Raw genomic sequence first — 15033 nt, forward strand, 5'->3', positions numbered from 1 at the left:
GAGCTGGCAGAGAGGGCTCAGAGATGACAAAGGGGGCTCTTGCCCCGTAGCTATGAAGAAGTAATGGAGCACACTGGAGGCCGGGGTAAGGAACGTGTGTCGGAGAACGGTGTCTCTTCCAGTAGTATCACGCTATTTTACTCGATAAATTTGGGACAACGCGCCGCATCAGCCGACAGGCACACATACAAAGACTAGGAAGGGGCGGTGCAAAATCCAAGCAACGGGCAAAACCACAATCTAAGCTAATCTTGATGGTCTGACTCATGATTTTCGAGTCCTTAAGGCTGGCAATATTGCTCCACTTTTCCACCAGGCCAAGCAGCCCATTTGCCTTGCAAACGCCCGGAAAGGGGGGTCAGCGCCACGCTGCTGCCGCACACTGCCTTCACCGCCTGCCTGGGCCCGCCACCACCGCCGCCATCGCAGCGTGCCGCGACGGGCCCGGAGGCCGCGGCGGCGTTTCACGCACCCACCCGCAGCACGGCCCGCTCCAGCCAGGTGAGCCGAGCCGCACGCCTGCGGACACGGCACCCCCGCGGCAGCACTCAACAGCCCCGTTTAAAGTACGGCAGAGCCACGGGTTCCTGGGCTTTCGCCGTGTCGGGGCGTTGCGGTGGCAGTAAGGATAACCTCAGAGTCAGGCATGGCTGCTCGCTACTGAAAGCGGGTGCTGGGATCCGCTGCATTAACCCCTTGCACTTCCCAGAGGCTCTGGCGCTACTGCTGCTACGCACTTAGGAGTTATACACACTTCGGAAAAAGTGAAAAGCAGCGAAAACCCAGCCCAGGGCTCCCCGCTCCGCCGCGGAGCGCCGAACTCTTTGCCCCGCGGCAGCGGAGCAGGAAAGAGAGCGGCCGCGCGTATCCCTCCGCGCCGCCGTGCGTGCGTGTGCGGCGGCGGCTGGCGGGGCGCGCGTGAGCCGCGGCCGGGGGCGGAACTACTTTCAGGAAAGTCGGGCGCGGGGCAGCGGCCGGCGCCCCGGGGAGGCGGTGCGGGTGGCGCCGCGCTCGCGGCCCGGTGTCCTGCGCTCTCCTCCCCCTCCCCTTCCCCGCGGGTATTTTGGCTCAAGCCGCGGCGGCGGAAGGAGCTTGAAGTCAACGCTTCCGCCCGGCTTTCCTGCGAGGAGGCGGCGGCGGCGAGGGGCCGCGGCGCGGCGGCCGCTGATGGAGTTGTTGCCGGGCGGGGAGCGCCGCGGCTGAACTTCCCGCGGGCCTTCTGCCGCCTTCCCCTCCCCTCCGCGCCGCGGCCGCGGGGGCTCCGCGCCGCGCCGCGCCGCGCCGGCCCGGCCCGGCCGCGTCCCTCCCCCCGCCGCCCCCTTCCCTCCTCGCACGAGCGGCCGTGACGCATCCCGCGCCCCCCCGCCCCCGGGCTGGTTAAAACGCCTCCCCCCGCCGCCTCCCTCCCCCCGCCGCCAGCCTGCTCCGCGGGACCGGCGCTGCTCCCGCTGCAGCGCCCGGCGTCGCTGGAGGGCGGTGGGCAGGAGCGGCCGCGCCGCCGCCGAGGGACGCCGCGGAGGAGGCAGCCGCGCGGCGGAGGGACGCGGCGCCCGCGGGAGGCCTCGGCGCCCGGAGGGATTCCCGCTGCTGCCCCCGCCCGCCGCGAGGGGCCGGGCGCCGCAGGGCGGCGGCGGGCGATGAGCGGCGGCGGGCGGCGCAGCGCCCTGCGGCGGGCAGGCTGCCCCCGGCCGCGCCGCGCCGCGCCCCGCTAGGCTCCCGCCGCCGTCCCCGCGGGCCGGGAAACGCGCCCCGGCGCTGGACAACCGGATCTGGTGTCTCCAGGACACCCCCCCCCCCCCCCCCGCGGCAGGGCGCCGCTCGCATGCCGGCCTGGGCGGGCGGCTGCGGGGGCTCGACGATGGTGAAGTTTCTGGTGAGTTCTGGCTGCGCCCTGGCTGCGTCGGTGCTGCTCCGTCTGCGCGTCGGACCGCGGTGAGGAGAAAATGAGCGAAGAGACGGCGGCTTCTAACAACGAGTAAGCAGCGCCCTGCGGCCCGCGGTGCGCGCGCGCGCGTGTGTGTGTGTGTGTGTGTGTGTGTGTGCGTGTGTGCGTGTGCCCGGGGGGGACACGCGTGTGCACGCACAGGCAGCGGTGCGGGCGGCCCCCCGCGCCGGCGGCCCCGAGCGCTGCCTTTGTGAGGGGCGTTTTGCGGGGCCGAGAGCCGGGACCGGAGCGGCGCGGTCCCGTTAAAACGTTGCCACAAACGGCGCAGGTAGCGGTGGTGTCCTGGAGGGGGGATTTCGGAGAGCCGAAGAGGTCTGTCGGCACACACCACCTCTGGTTATATCCTTTGCTTGCAGATACTTCACATGGAAGCTAGTGTGTGGGAGCTTCATTCTGCAGGAAACTGCTCCTGAATTTTAATTGGATGAGTCAGTCAGTGTAAATACAGCTTAAACCTACCCTAAAGCCTCTTTTTTTTCTTTTAATGAGCACTTGGGACTTCTTTTTCTTTCTTTTTTTTTTTTTTCCTTAAGAGGAAGGGAACAGTTCAGTAATCTTTTAATATTTTTAATGTGGCTGGCTTGGAGGAAATCCAGAGCAGAACGTACGTGTGTGTGTGTGTGTGCGCGCGGGGGTATCTCTGTGCGTTCAGTCCGTCTTAAAAATAAATTTCGGGTAGGAGGAGATAAATATTTTTCAGAAGACATCGGAATTTTTTGTGACACTGAGAACCAGAAATACAAAGTATTTTAAAGACTCTTTTATTATCGGAAAGTTTAAGTGGTGGTTAAGGTTGATTACTACAGTCTCTGAGCATAAGCATAGCGATTTGCGATGTAGGTATTTGCTGTAACTTATTTTGTGAATGATATGACGGATCATAATGCCGAGACAGCCTTTGGCAGTGGTAAAGGACCATTGTGTCCTTTGTCTTTTATTCTTCTAATAAACAGCAGTTTGATAATGGGCAGATTGATAGAATAAGAACCGGTTTCGAGAAGACGATGGTTTTTTTCGAAAAGAAAAATAGGTTTTTCATTTTAATGCATTCCTCTAAATAAAACATTTACACCTTAATGTAAGCTCCTTAACGAAGAAGTTTTGATCATTGAAGACAAACACTGGTAAATCCTTCGGGAATAAAAGAGTACTTAAAATGCTCAGCCCCGGTCTGTGGGGCTGCGTGCACCGAGAGCTGCTCGGGAAGGTGAATTGCTGCAGTGTCAGTAGAGCTGGAAGCTGAAGCCGCCGCCATATTTTCTTTTTTGTGAATCGCTCTAATTTGCATACCACAATCTCCATTCATAAAAACCAAAAAAAAAATTACTGTCATCACCGCTGACCTGCACCAAAACCTACCCTGCACAGTGTGTAAAGCTGGTTTCTTGTGTGTTAGAGAACGGACTGGAGCAAGCAGTTTGCGGGTGAGGATTTTCGAGGACCTGCTGTATTAAAACATGCTGTTCGCTGCTTGTTGACACAGTTATGTGGGAAATATCAGCTCGGGGAGGTGCTGGGAGCACGTGATCTGCTCCATTCATAAAATACCTGGCTGTCCATTCACAGTGCAGTACAGTGTCTGCATTGAGCAGACTTGCAGATCAGACCTGCATGAGAAGAGGGAGACAGACAGACCAGGAGGTTTACCTTAGCGTGCAGTAGATAGGCAGCTTATAAGTGTGTGCATGGAGAAGTTGCTGTAAAATTAGGGGGAAGTTATTTTTATGGTGTGTGTTTCTTTTTAATATAAAGGAGCATTGGTTCAGAAATACCTTTTCCTGATACAGTCTAGCACTTAAGCACAGAAAAGTTGTATTCAGAAGAAGTTAGACACTATTTCTGGAAAGAAAAATATTCTCGAAAATAAAATAATGAAAAACCAAGTAGTTAATAGGAACGTGACTTCAAGACAGTGTGCTAATCACTTTATGGTAACACACATTTTATTGAGCAATGCTAATCAGCATAAGCATGTTACTAGCACGGCACAGAAGTAAATCATAATATGGAAAAGAGATTTCACAGTTATCAAGTCAGTCATACCTAAGAATACTTCTGAAAATTTTGCTTCTTATAAAATACAAGTAACGCGTAAGACTAAGTGGATAGAAATCAGCAATGAAATCATTTTTTGTCTGTTTCCTTTGAGAATTTTATGGCAGATTAGGTATCATCATTTCTGTTTAACCTGCGCCATGGCTGAAGAAATCTTTAACACAGGAGAAGAGAAAAATATTTTAATACGGCATAAGCTACTTAAAGGTCAATGCATTAATTTTGGTTTTAAATATTTTGAAATTATTGTTTAAAAATATTGAATTAAACATAGTAATAAAGGATCACTAAAGCAGATGTAATTGCCTTGATCTAACTGTTTTGCAGTTGCCAGTGTTGAAACAGTGATGTGATGTTCATTGCTCACGAATACAGTGTTTCATTATCTTAAGAAATTATACTAAGGTGATCCTTAATTCTATGCTTTTTGAAGTGGAGGTTTTGTCATTAATGTAAGCAACGAGAATACCTGAAAGATCTTTAACCTTTACTTAAAATGACAAAGTTCATACCACAATATTCAGTGTGAGAAAATTCTGTGTTTTATACAGAGCTAAATGTATATAACCTTACAAAGCACTATTGACGTCAGTACTTTTTCCTCTGTAGTTTTTTTTTTCTTTTCCTTTGGTGGTTAGAATATCAAAAGCAGTTCTAACTGAAAAATAAGAAAATATTTATCTTCTCAGTTTCCTTTGCTGTTTTGACAGCATTTTTTGGCAAAGATAGAATTGCTGTTCCCATTTGGATTTTTTTCACTTAGCAAAGGGAACGGTACTTTAAATGATGGGAAAATATGATTAAAAATCCAAAGAGACTGTTGAGGAAATTAGGCAGATCTATAAAATAAGATAAATTATATTTAAAGTTCAGTGTGTGTAACTTCATCAGTGTCTGATGTTATAAATGGCCTTGAATTCATTAACAAATCTCTTATCATGTAAGGGCTAATACGGGTACTTTGCAAGACATTTTCTGTCATTGTAGCAACCAGGAATATTCTGGTAATTGAGCATTACTCTTTGTTTGTAAAACTTCCTTTTACGGAATAAGATAAAGATTTGTGCTGTTTCGAGTGTGACTTCGGTTAATAATGTTAAATTTTCAATGTCTTTTTAAGTGTAATGTGTAGTGGGAAAAATCAATTACAAAGCTGCATTAAGTTTCTGACTAGGTTTCTTTTCGGCGATGAATGTATGAAAGGCAGCCTTATAAAATTCTTATTGCCATGGATGGATTTTCTTTGTTGATGGTTCGTGATTGCTTTTGTAAAGATTTCACTGTATGGTTTCATCAGTTAGGTATTAGTTAAATAAGAGTATTTCTCTACCTCTCCAGATACGTATTTTTCATCAGTTAGGTATTAGTTAAATAAGAGTATTTCTCTACCTCTCCAGATACGTATTTTTGTCGGTTTAACGTGGCTGATACAGAACAACCCCAAGGGATATGCACGAATATTATCAGCTTTTAAACAGGAATTAGTAGGGTGCGTCACCACATATGTCAATTTAGTGTTCACGGAACTTAATACAATAACGTCAAAACAGGTCAGCAAGCACTGTAAAAAAATTCATGACTTGGTGGCAGATTTTGTTGCTGTCTAGAAACACGTCTGAATTTCAGCATTAGGTAAAACAGAATAAATGTTATGTTATGTGGTCCCTTTATGATAGGGATGAATGACCACAGGATTAAGATGGAGTCTGAGTTGCTCCTCTTGAAAATTAAGAGCAATACTTTATTGGCGCATTTACTTATTCTTGATGTTGCAGGTGAGTTCTTTCTCTTTGAAAAAAGTGAAAGCCTGTGCTCACCAATAATATTTTGAGTTGTTTTTACACACTGAATTTTTACGGATTCAGACTATCATATATTCATTTTTTTGCTGCATAAATTTGTCTAGGAAAATAAGTGTACCTATACTTAAGAGATCAAAGAAGCATTGAGGTTTACTAATGTGTCCAGCAACTTTTAGATTATGAAGATAAAGGGATTGTCAAGTTTTGATAATTTGAAACAGTAAAGCGGAATTAAATTTTTTAAAATAAAATACTTATTCAATATGTGCATGTCTTTTTGAATATTCATGAGCATACTGTTTGTGCTTCAGTTATGTTTCAGAATTCCTTGTATTAATAATTGAAATATTGAAAGAGGAGCATAAAAACCCAAGAAGCAAAGCCAACTAGTCTGTTTTTAGGAGTTGGGGAAATTGTAACACATTTCAGCAGACTAATTTTTTTCTGCTATTAGGAACATATATCGATGTCAAAATTCTTTATCCTTTAAGGAATTTGTGAAAAAAAATTACATGCTTTCCTTAAAAAAAAAAACACCTAACCAATTATATTAAATCATTGCTCTTCTGATACTTTTTCTTTTTGAGGGACTGTTAGTTTTATGAACTAATACTTGCTGTTTCTTTGGCTTTTTGTCTCACAATAATGTTTTGAAGGTGATGCTGAATTTACATGTTACGTAATCTGCAAGTCAAGGATTTAAAAAAAAAAATCCACAACGGATTCACCTTAGCAACATTCCTTGATTACTGTGATACTGCAGAAAAATGCTATCTGGATGTTTCAACATACTGGAGCCAGTGATAATATTTGAAAATGGAGGGTTTTCAGCATCTGTTTGTTTAAAGTCTAATGTGCTTGAACTGTTAAAATGGTAGTGAGGATGTCAATGTATGCTTCAAAAGTAAAGACATTTCTCAAAAGAAATTAATCTTAACAATCAGAAATCACAGGATTAAAGCTGAGGGCATTCCTCGTGTTTTTTGGATAAACGCTGATACTTTTCTTTTTTTGTGTGTTCTTTAACCACTTCTGTGCATACCTGGAAGGATCATACATATTGCTTAGTTCATTGGAAGCACTGCTGATTTGATGGGATATGATAAACACCAGAAACAAGAAAGACTTTTCAGAATATTGATGCAAGGTGGAAAAAGGAGACAAAGGAAGTATTTTTTTGTTTTGTTTTACTCCACTGATACAAAAAGATACAGCATTTAGTGTGCCTCATCTTTAATTGTGTTGCCCTAATGTTCAAACATGCACTTTCCTCCTCTTGCTGTTCTTTCCTGAATGGAACATGTTGCAGTTTCCTAAAAGGAAGCTGAGAGATTGTTAGGAGCTGCCATGCTGTTGATGTTCAAAGATCTGTCTAGCCCAGTTTCTTTATGCATATGTTAAAATTGAACTATATTTGTCTTTTTTTTTCCTCTCTCAATTTCAATGTGTAACAACCCTTAAGCAAATAAATTTTCACTAGTACAATGTGGTGCACAATTACAAGCAATTCCAGTAGTTCGGTAAAACAAAAATGAAATGCATTTGTCATGGTTCCTCAAAATAGAAAATCTGCTCCTTTTTTTTTTATTTCCCTTGAAAATGTGTGTTCCTTTTTCTGAAAGCACTTCTAGTTGTGAAGCACTTATTTAGTTATTGGTGATTAGCATGGTACCAATACTCAAAAAAAATTTACTGATTTTTTTACTTGAAGAGGAGAAACATTTGCAACATTTTTTGTGCATTTGGATACTTTGTTAGGTGTCTTGTAACCCGTAGTGGTATTCAGGAGAAATATTCTTCCTATTGTTTTGTTAGGGAAGGAAGGGGACTGGATGTTCTTCCGGGATGCTATATTAACAAATATTTGTAGACTTAAGATAAGGCAATCCATAGTTTTGTTACACTTTCCTGTATTTTATAAGAGGAAAAGAGTTTGTGTTTTTGACTGGGGGGTTGTTTGTTTTTACTAGATCATAGTTTAAGCACTAGCAAAGCTGTTGGCTGGTACTATTTTCTGTGGCTTTTGTTCATTGTTCATTTTGTTCATCATGTCTCATGTGGTAACATATATGTAAACATGGTATCCATCCTACTAGAAAAATATCTATACTAGAAATCAGTCTTTAAGTCCATGGTATTTCTGAACAACATTTCCTGGTAAAAACTAAGTAAACATTTTATGTGCATGTGTTTTCACATCTTTTCTAGTTTATCTTTTTTCATAAAATTCATGCTGATACTATCTATGGTATCAGTTTGTTAAGAGAATATCTTATTTTCCCTGTTTCTCTCTCTTGCATGTAGCAAGAGAGGAATTGGGGGGGGGGGGGGGAGCCATTATATATGGTGAAGAACAGAAAATGTGCATATAAGTGAGTACTAAAATTGATTATAAATGTAGCTCCAATGCAGTAATTACGGTCTTGCTACACGTAGTTGCAGGCTGTAATAACACTCCCAATGCTCCAAATAAGGTGGGCAAAGTAAAAGAAATTGTTCGCAATATAATCATGGTAGATGCATCTGTACACACAAGGGGAGCACAAGCATTTTTTCCTATAAGAAATCACTGTCTTGTGATAGTAAACTAAGAGAGGGAAGATGTCATAGAAACTTAAGCAGTTCTTTCTGCATTGCTGACTGATATAAAACTTGTATTTATAAGAAGATGTTTCTAATACATGCTATGCAAGAATTCCCAAAATGTGTGATGTCATAACATCTAAACATCATTTTAAAGTAGTGAAGGTGATTCTTTTTCCAGATATGTTCTTCCTTGTGTTTGAAAAGTGACTACTGCCACTTGTGATCGGGGGGGGGCAATGAAGTCCTGTAATCAGTACCTCTGCTTCAAAGAATCAAACATTTCACCTGTTCAGAACATTTAAAGAAGTGACATAAGCCTATGCTTCGCTTCAATGTGGGTTTGTAAAAGCAGGCTTCATTAAAGCCTATGGAAAGAGTTGTCCTTTTCTATTTTTTTTAAAGTTACTCCAGAAAAACAGTACTGAGTAAATAGGTCTTCCCCAAGATGATTTGACAGCTGTTGACAATTACTGTTTTGTTTGACTTGTACTGACAAGTTGTGACATTTACTGAAGTTTGTTGAGGCAAAATGAAACTGACTGACTTGTTTCAGTTTTAGGAAAGTCAAATGCCATGAATATATAAATGAAGTGACAAGAAAAATCAAGAATTTCATTAATAAAACAAGAAATCACTGGAAGTTAGTGTAGTTCATTGGAAAATTGTTACTGAAACTGCCTTCCCTAAATAAAAATAGTTGGTAAGATGCATCTCTCAATAGGGATTCCTGCCTGTGATTTGTCTTTCAGAAATCATGCCGAACTGCTGTGATGAAGTGGTATAAACCTTGAGGGGAAGAAGTGATTCCTCTCTCTTTAACCTTTGGAGAAGATTAAATAAGGGTAGTGAAAGGTGGGATGGCAGAGACTGCTCCGACTTAGGGATTTCCATGTAGCTTCCTAGAAACTTTGCAGCCTCTTGGAACTGGTGAAGTGCTCTGTGCCAGGTGTTTCTTGTTCTGTGCTTGGCGTGCTTCCTCTGGAGCACCGTACAGCGTGCCTTAATGAGAAGCCTGTGACTGAGGTAATGATCTCTGTATGCTGAGCCTGGAACAGGAGCGGTTTTGGGGAGGTTTTCGGAAGGCGTAATGAGACAAATTCAGGGTTTAAGGTTGAGTCCCATACACCTAAAATGGGAAATTCTGTTCTTGCCTAGGTAAGCAGCTATGTGCCAAAGCTGTATGTTTTTAATCACTAGTTACTATTGTTAATCACTGCGTTGGTCTGTGCTCTCTTCAGGACCAAGAATAGATTTGAAGCTCCCTGGTAGGGTGGACTTCCTGCAGTTGTGTGTTTATGCCCTCTTCAGAGGACGGTTATCCATGTTGCTACGATTCCATTTGCAGTTCAAATGTTAGTGCCCTGTATAGCTAGAGTCATGCAAAGAGGTGGTTTTTCTGTCTCTCTTAGTTTAATTTTGCAGGATTTTTAAAAACCTTCATAAGCAATGATGATGATTGGTTCTACTGGTGGATGGAAGGAGTGTGCCAAGAGAATGTGAAGTTGTAAAATTAAATGCTCAACAGTTTTTAAGCTTTGGAACTGAGATCACTTGTGCAGTTATAATTGTTATGCCCACGGGGTATGAATTTTGCTGATTTTGATAAGGCAGAAGAGCCAGGAATGTAATCAGATCACCTGGATTCTGCTCTCAAATTTTTAATGCTAGGAAACACCCTTTTTCTTTTTTCAGCCCCTTACCTCATTTGCCACTCATCCTGTGACAGAAATGAGAATTGGATCTTCTGATCACACACAGGTGATTCTATATAATTAAAGATGAATGTGCAAAATTCTGTTAATACTGATACCAGAAAGCAAAGCAAGTCTTTTGACAAGTTTATTAGATTTTTTTGGTTTTGGTTTCTGCAATTTTTTTTTCTAACTTTAGTGTTTAATCTTTGAGCTTCAACTGTGGGATATTTCAGGTATTAGTAGTGTTTACTGTAATTCTGTCCAGTGTTATATGTTGTTTCTTATATCCCTTCTGCTGAGCTGGATTTTTCATAATGCTTATCTAAAAGTTGGATTTCTTTTTTTCCTTCTTCTTTCTTTCAGTTTGGAAGCTCCTCTTTCTAGTGTAGCATGGAAGCTGTTTGAGGGAATAGTATGGTTTTTTAGTGTGTGTGTGTGTGTTCAACTTGCCTTTGCCTTACTTTCTTCTAAGGTGGTAATGACTTCTGTTACAAGAAGTCATGATGACATTAGCAGATACGTACATCTAGCATATTAGCCAGGATATCAGTCAGGCTGTTGAAAGTTATTGGCATGTTTGTTGTGGAGAAACCTAATATATGGATTGCAACTAAGCCCGCAATTTTATGTGGTACCGTTTGTTGCGCATCCTTCAGGAAGAGGGTCATACTTAAAAATTCAGGCCTGTAAGTGCAGTTGTCATTGAAACCAATGAAAGTCATAGTTGCTTGTCACTTCTTAATTGGACAATACACTTTTCTAACTAAATCCCTAGTACTTTCTACCTAACTTTGTTTGTTTTTTGGCCATTGCTAGGTAAAGCAAAAAGATTTACAATCTTCTGGTCTATGGTTCCTAAAGAAGTTGATGAGAATATCTAAAATCAGATAGACTTGTGCATTTGCTTTATGCATTAAGACCCATAAATGCCCTGACTGAATCTTACTTCCTTTTATATTTCTTTCAACCTCCAGGCCACTTCTTTGATGGATGCATAACCACTACTAAAATTTAGTATTGCGATGGTCTCTAGTACAATACTTTCATGCTTTCTGTATTTTTGCTGAACTGTTCGAGTTTAAATTATCTTGTATTATATTAGCTGCAGTCAATTTGAAACATCTTTTAGAAGAGCCCCTATATGCACCTTAAAATGTACGGGCTTTGTTTCTATGGTGATGGAAAAGAATTCTGCATGTTAACAACCCCGTGTTAGGTAATGGAGGATTTGCAAGAATCAGTTAAGCGTTTGCCTGGGGCACTGAAAATTGAGCCCATAACCATACCTTCATCCTGACCTGTTAACTAGAAGAAGGCTGATGGAATCGTGTTATGAGATTGGATGCTTCTCTGTTTTCAGGTTGTTTGGATTTTTTTCTTTTTTTGGAAAGGATATCAGAAAAAAAAGCTGGAATAGTGTTGCTTTATCACATGCTTTTAAGTATCTTATGTCAAATACTTAGTTTGTTCTGCACTGCTTATTTTTAACACAGTGTAAAGGAGCGGCTGGTATAAGCATCTTGTGGGTATGTTTGCCATTGATACAAAACCAGTTTTTCTTTTCTTTGTTGAACTCCTTAGGTTAGGTTACAGTGCAAGAGTTCTCTACCTTTAATTTTTGTGTCGTGGCTGCCTACAAATCCTGCCAAGGGAGAATGTGTCTGCATTTGTTCCCCTGAAGCAAGGTAGAAAACCTGAACTTGTTATTTGTTAGTTAAACTCTGGATGAAGAGCAGGTCTATTACAGGAAATTATTCCAGAATAAGATGAATTTAGAGTGCTGTAGTTATCCCCGAATAATTTCCTGTGTGGACCTTTTATTCCCCTTCTTCTGGAGTAAGCTGTGATTATCTAGGGGAAAACTGACAAGCTTAGTTATTTAAGTAGAGAAGCTTTTCAGGTTCTCCTGTGTATGTCTTTACGTACCTGCTCTACCCTTTTAAGCTCTAGCTGTTTTTCCATCAGACGTTTTGTTGTTTATATTCTTTTTTCCCACTGAAAGTGGAATGTCTGCGTTTTGAAGTGTTTTGGCTTTTAGGGACATCCATTCTTGTAGTGTTTTGTAGGTTTGGAGGGATTGTTTTTGTTTGGTTTGTGTTTTTTTTCTTTTGGCTTGGTTTTGCACAGAGGCACTTCTTGAAACGTTTTCCTATATTACGTAGTGTTCTTGTAGAATTTTTCCAGAAAAGCTTGTCCAGAAGTAAGACACTGATTGGTTTCTCTTTAAGAGGTTTTGACTGAGCTTCTAAGCACCCTTACAGTTCTTAATACTAGGCCCTTACCCTTGAGCCTTGTCATGTTAGCAAAAAAACCTGTTTTTTTGCCAGCCTGGGGCAACAAAACGTAACCCAAATAGTAGCATACATTTCCTTTGTTATAGAAGGAATGCTTCCCAGTTGCTATCAGTTCATCCACCAGTCAGCTGTGACAGTAGAAGACATTGCAACTGTTAAAATCAGCAATGAGTGATTTCTCCAATACATAAAATTCAACTCAGCTCTTTGTCCACACTTCTGAAATTTGTGAACAAAACTTTTCGAAGCAGAAGTATCTAGTTCTGAACAAAATCAGCACATATAAATTAAACTTCTGATGCAATGAAGAAATAATTTGACTGAATCTGTCAGCATTTCAGCTGGTTTTTAGGCCTGGGCAACTGCAAGGGTACAGGATTGGCTTTTCTTCCTTTTGATATAACTGTACTGTGTGAGCGTGATCCCAAATATTTAGGCTAAGAGGGCAAAGAGAAAGCTTTAAGCAATACGTGGTCCTAATGCTCCTTCCAACCTGAGGGTGCAAACAGTGGGCTTTGATCAACATATCCCAAATAAGGTGTAATGATCCAAACCTCTGCCATGTGCTTCAGGAAAAGATTTTTCAGTAGAGAAGTTGCAAGTGATATCCCTTGTAACTTCCTTTGACATCCAAAAGTCATAAGTGCCACTTCTCCAGGACAACAGTAATTCTGCCCAGCTTTTTCTGATGTTGCTTCACAGTTGGTTTTCAAGGCAGATAAAAACATGTTGGGGAGGACTTTTTTCCTAATTTAGTGTTTGTTAGTTGCCGGATTGTCAAAGTGCTGAAATGAAGAAATCACTAGATAGGAAACATGAAACCCTGGTCTGTGTTAAACCAAGTATTTGTGATTTCTTGTCAGTTTAACTTGATTTCCAAGTTTCAGTGTCTAGGATAAAAAAGAGTTATTCACCATTTTCTAGCCTGAAGTGACAATTAAACACCTAAATATGCAGATGATGATCTATATAACAGTGTAAAAGAACTGCGGGGAGGCAATGCACCTTCACTAGCAAAAGTTACTTAAACATTTACATAAGGGTTACATACAGTGACAAAATGGTATATTTAATGGTCACCAACCAGTGCAACTTAGCCCTTCGTTAGCAATAAAAGTGGTGCATATATCAAGTAAAATTTTAACTTTCCTCTTTGCTAACTTAAATGGTGATTGAAATAACAATGTAATTTATTTCTGCTTAAATCAATCCCATCTTTTAGATACTGGTAGCTTCAATAGTTAATTGCATTCATCTTCTGAAGCCCATCTTGGGCAACAAAGCCAGAAAAGAAACCAGCAGGCAGGTGAGGGGTTCTAGTCGCTGTGTTAAGGTGCATCAGACCATTTGAGGGAAAAGGTTTTGTTTTGTTTTTTTTCCCCCATGCCTTTAATACAGCTTTAGTTTTTTACTATGTACAGAATATTTGGAATTTACCAAAAATTAATGCATAGTCATCTGCAGAGTATAGAAACCATCGTATCTGCATTAAACATAATCCTACAATAAAAAGGATCGATTTTATACTTTTTTCCGTGTCTAATTTACAGTTACACATTTTACAGTGGAGAAAGCATAACTGTCACTTCCCAGTTTCAACATGAAAAGCCATGATCTAGGGGTATTAGGTGAGAGGAGATTTCTTGTGTTTTTGGTATTCCCTAGGAGAAACAAGTATTCCCCCATTCTGTCCATGTAACAAACCAGTGTTCTCAGGATTTAAAATATACCATGTTAATAATTGTATTGAAAGGTGGTATTCAAGCTTTTTTTCTTTGACCAAGAAAATAAGTTTGGTTGTAACATATTTTCACCTGGATGTAATTTTTGTTGACTTTATCTATGCTGGAAAATGGTATTCTTTAAAGGGCTATTTCTGCTTTCCTCTACAAAGGGTTCTTACCATAATGAAGCAAATAGTTTTGCCAGAAACTGTTTCTGTGTGACTTTGGGATATGTCTTCTGGCTATAGTGGTGCTGTTCAAAAAGAAAGAAGTTCCCCTAATCAAACTGTTTCTTGAGGTGTTCAGTCCATCCCTAAAAGCTCAGATTGATGCTCCGTTTGGTTTAAAAGGCCAAGTTGTGCTTGTGTGCCTTTATCTTCCCTAGAGAGCACAATCACAAATAGTTCTTATATCTGACAGTGGAGGTAAACAGGATTACATATTACTCCTGTGTGTGATTTTTTTTTTTTTGAGGTTTGTTTTTTTTTCTTCCTAATGATGAAACTTCTGTTCATTCATCTTAGTTTCATGAACTCCATTATATACTGTTTTCTTCAGAAAGGAAAATATTTGGGGGTTAGCTTATTAATTTCAATATATAGTTTTACAGCAGCAGTTCCCAAATCTAGTGGTTAAGGCTGCCTAGTGGGGTTGTGAGGTCCACAGGAATTGAATTGGGTATTCATGTTAGAATATGGGGTTGCATAGCTAATGTCTGTAGCTATGAAGCTCTGGAAGTTGATTCCCCTCTGTAAAACTATCCAGAGAAAGATGCACACAAGCAAATTTTCAGTTTCTTTTTTTTTTTTTTTTTTTTTTTTTTTTCTTGGCTGGTATAAATCTGAAGTTCTTCTTAAATGTTCCCCTCCCCAAATGGTATGAAGTTCTGTAGTGATGTTTGTCTGAATGGCCTTTGATAGGCTAATAATGGCA

General features: G+C 41.5%; 1 protein-coding gene across 2 annotated transcripts in view; it reads left to right on the forward strand.

Moving 5' to 3' along the window:
* The first annotated feature begins 921 nt into the window (after positions 1-921).
* The window catches only part of SPRED1 (sprouty related EVH1 domain containing 1), a 63348-nt gene continuing 49236 nt past the window's right edge, over positions 922-15033 (forward strand). For both annotated transcript variants that reach the window (XM_026093926.2, XM_026093925.2), the window contains exon 1: positions 922-1975. Coding sequence is in view for 1 of the 2 variants with exons in the window: in XM_026093925.2 (XP_025949710.1) it covers positions 1944-1975 (32 nt within the window). In the remaining variant the exon portion in view is untranslated. The remainder of the gene's footprint in view (positions 1976-15033) is intronic.

This window comes from Dromaius novaehollandiae, chromosome 5 (genome assembly GCF_036370855.1).
Source record: "Dromaius novaehollandiae isolate bDroNov1 chromosome 5, bDroNov1.hap1, whole genome shotgun sequence".
In the NCBI taxonomy this organism is placed as follows: Eukaryota; Metazoa; Chordata; class Aves; order Casuariiformes; family Dromaiidae; genus Dromaius; species Dromaius novaehollandiae.